The sequence below is a fragment of the Triticum dicoccoides genome, chromosome 2B (assembly GCF_002162155.2).
Source record: "Triticum dicoccoides isolate Atlit2015 ecotype Zavitan chromosome 2B, WEW_v2.0, whole genome shotgun sequence".
In the NCBI taxonomy this organism is placed as follows: Eukaryota; Viridiplantae; Streptophyta; class Magnoliopsida; order Poales; family Poaceae; genus Triticum; species Triticum dicoccoides.
Genome location: NC_041383.1, coordinates 730,421,569 through 730,422,640, shown reverse-complemented (window position 1 = coordinate 730,422,640; position 1,072 = coordinate 730,421,569). Strand labels below are relative to the sequence as shown.

The 1,072-nt window shown below is 48.1% G+C and overlaps 1 protein-coding gene across 1 annotated transcript in view; it reads left to right on the top strand.

Moving 5' to 3' along the window:
• The window catches only part of LOC119368501, a 1,416-nt gene extending 648 nt beyond the window's left edge, over window positions 1–768 (top strand). Inside the window, exon 2 of the mRNA XM_037633739.1 lies at window positions 1–768. This exon is cut by the window's left edge and continues 375 nt beyond it. Within this exon, the coding sequence (XP_037489636.1) occupies window positions 1–491 (491 nt within the window). The 3' untranslated portion in view covers window positions 492–768.
• Window positions 769–1,072: the final 304 nt, after the last annotated feature.

Here is a 1,072-nt window from a genome sequence, read left to right as displayed (position 1 = left end):
CGCAGGGCACCCACTACCACTGCGAAAGGACGGGCCATTACCTCCACCCGTGCTGCGCGATGCTGCCTATGGAGATCGAAATGAAGCTGAGTGATGAGCTCAGCCTCTGGTTCGAGCTCCACGAGAAGGGGTCTAACTGCTGCACCAAGTGCAAGAAAGGAGGCGGCATCCGGGACTACTGGTTCTACTGCTGCACCTCCGAGAAAATTTACCTGCATGTCGCCTGCGCGAGAGAGGATCTTCTTCTGCCGAGCTCAAGCAGTACCGAGTCTCACTCTGACGTCGGCGGTAATGGCAGGGTGGGCAAGAAGACTGCGTTGCAGAAGTACGGGCCGGGGAAGGCCGGGAGGAACTTCGACCCCTTCTTCGAGATCGCTAAGGCCCTGGCGAGCATCGTCCTCGGGGTGCTCACTGGAAATCCGGTGGCGTTAGTTCCTGCAGTGATCGATCTGGGCTCCAACGTCATCAAATTGTTGAAAAAAGGTCGCTAGCAGCTCCATCCTTGCTCATCCTACGCACGTACGTACAACTTGTTGGTGACGGGCTGCATGGTGATATATGTACGTACGTAACATCCTACTATTTGTACGATATATAGTCCCCGCCTGCATTGTGTATTTGTGATCGCTACAGTCCATTTCCCATTTCTTCTTCCACGTCGAATACTGTGAACACATTATTATATGTAAGTGTAGATGTGTGTAATGAATAAATATTCTGATGATATGTAATCTTGCAGAATATATCTTGTGAATTTGAGTTATGTAATCTTTATTGCAGCTATTCAGAATGCTATCGCTATATATGTTTTTTAATCTCCTCTTCTAATTAATTAGAGTTCACAAAAAAATTAATAATTGATGGCAAGCTAGACCGATGTCTAGTTAGTATGCAGGTCTTGGGCAACAGTGTTTTAGGATCGTGCACAGACCCCGTCGTCGCCTCCTACATTCCTTAGGTACATCCAGTAGTTAATCAGGAATAGCGTGTCTCAGGTTTCAACGGACTGGAACGAGGTCGCTGCAGGTGCTGCGTTGGAGAATTATTATAGTGAAAAGCTTAGTCGTGGCTG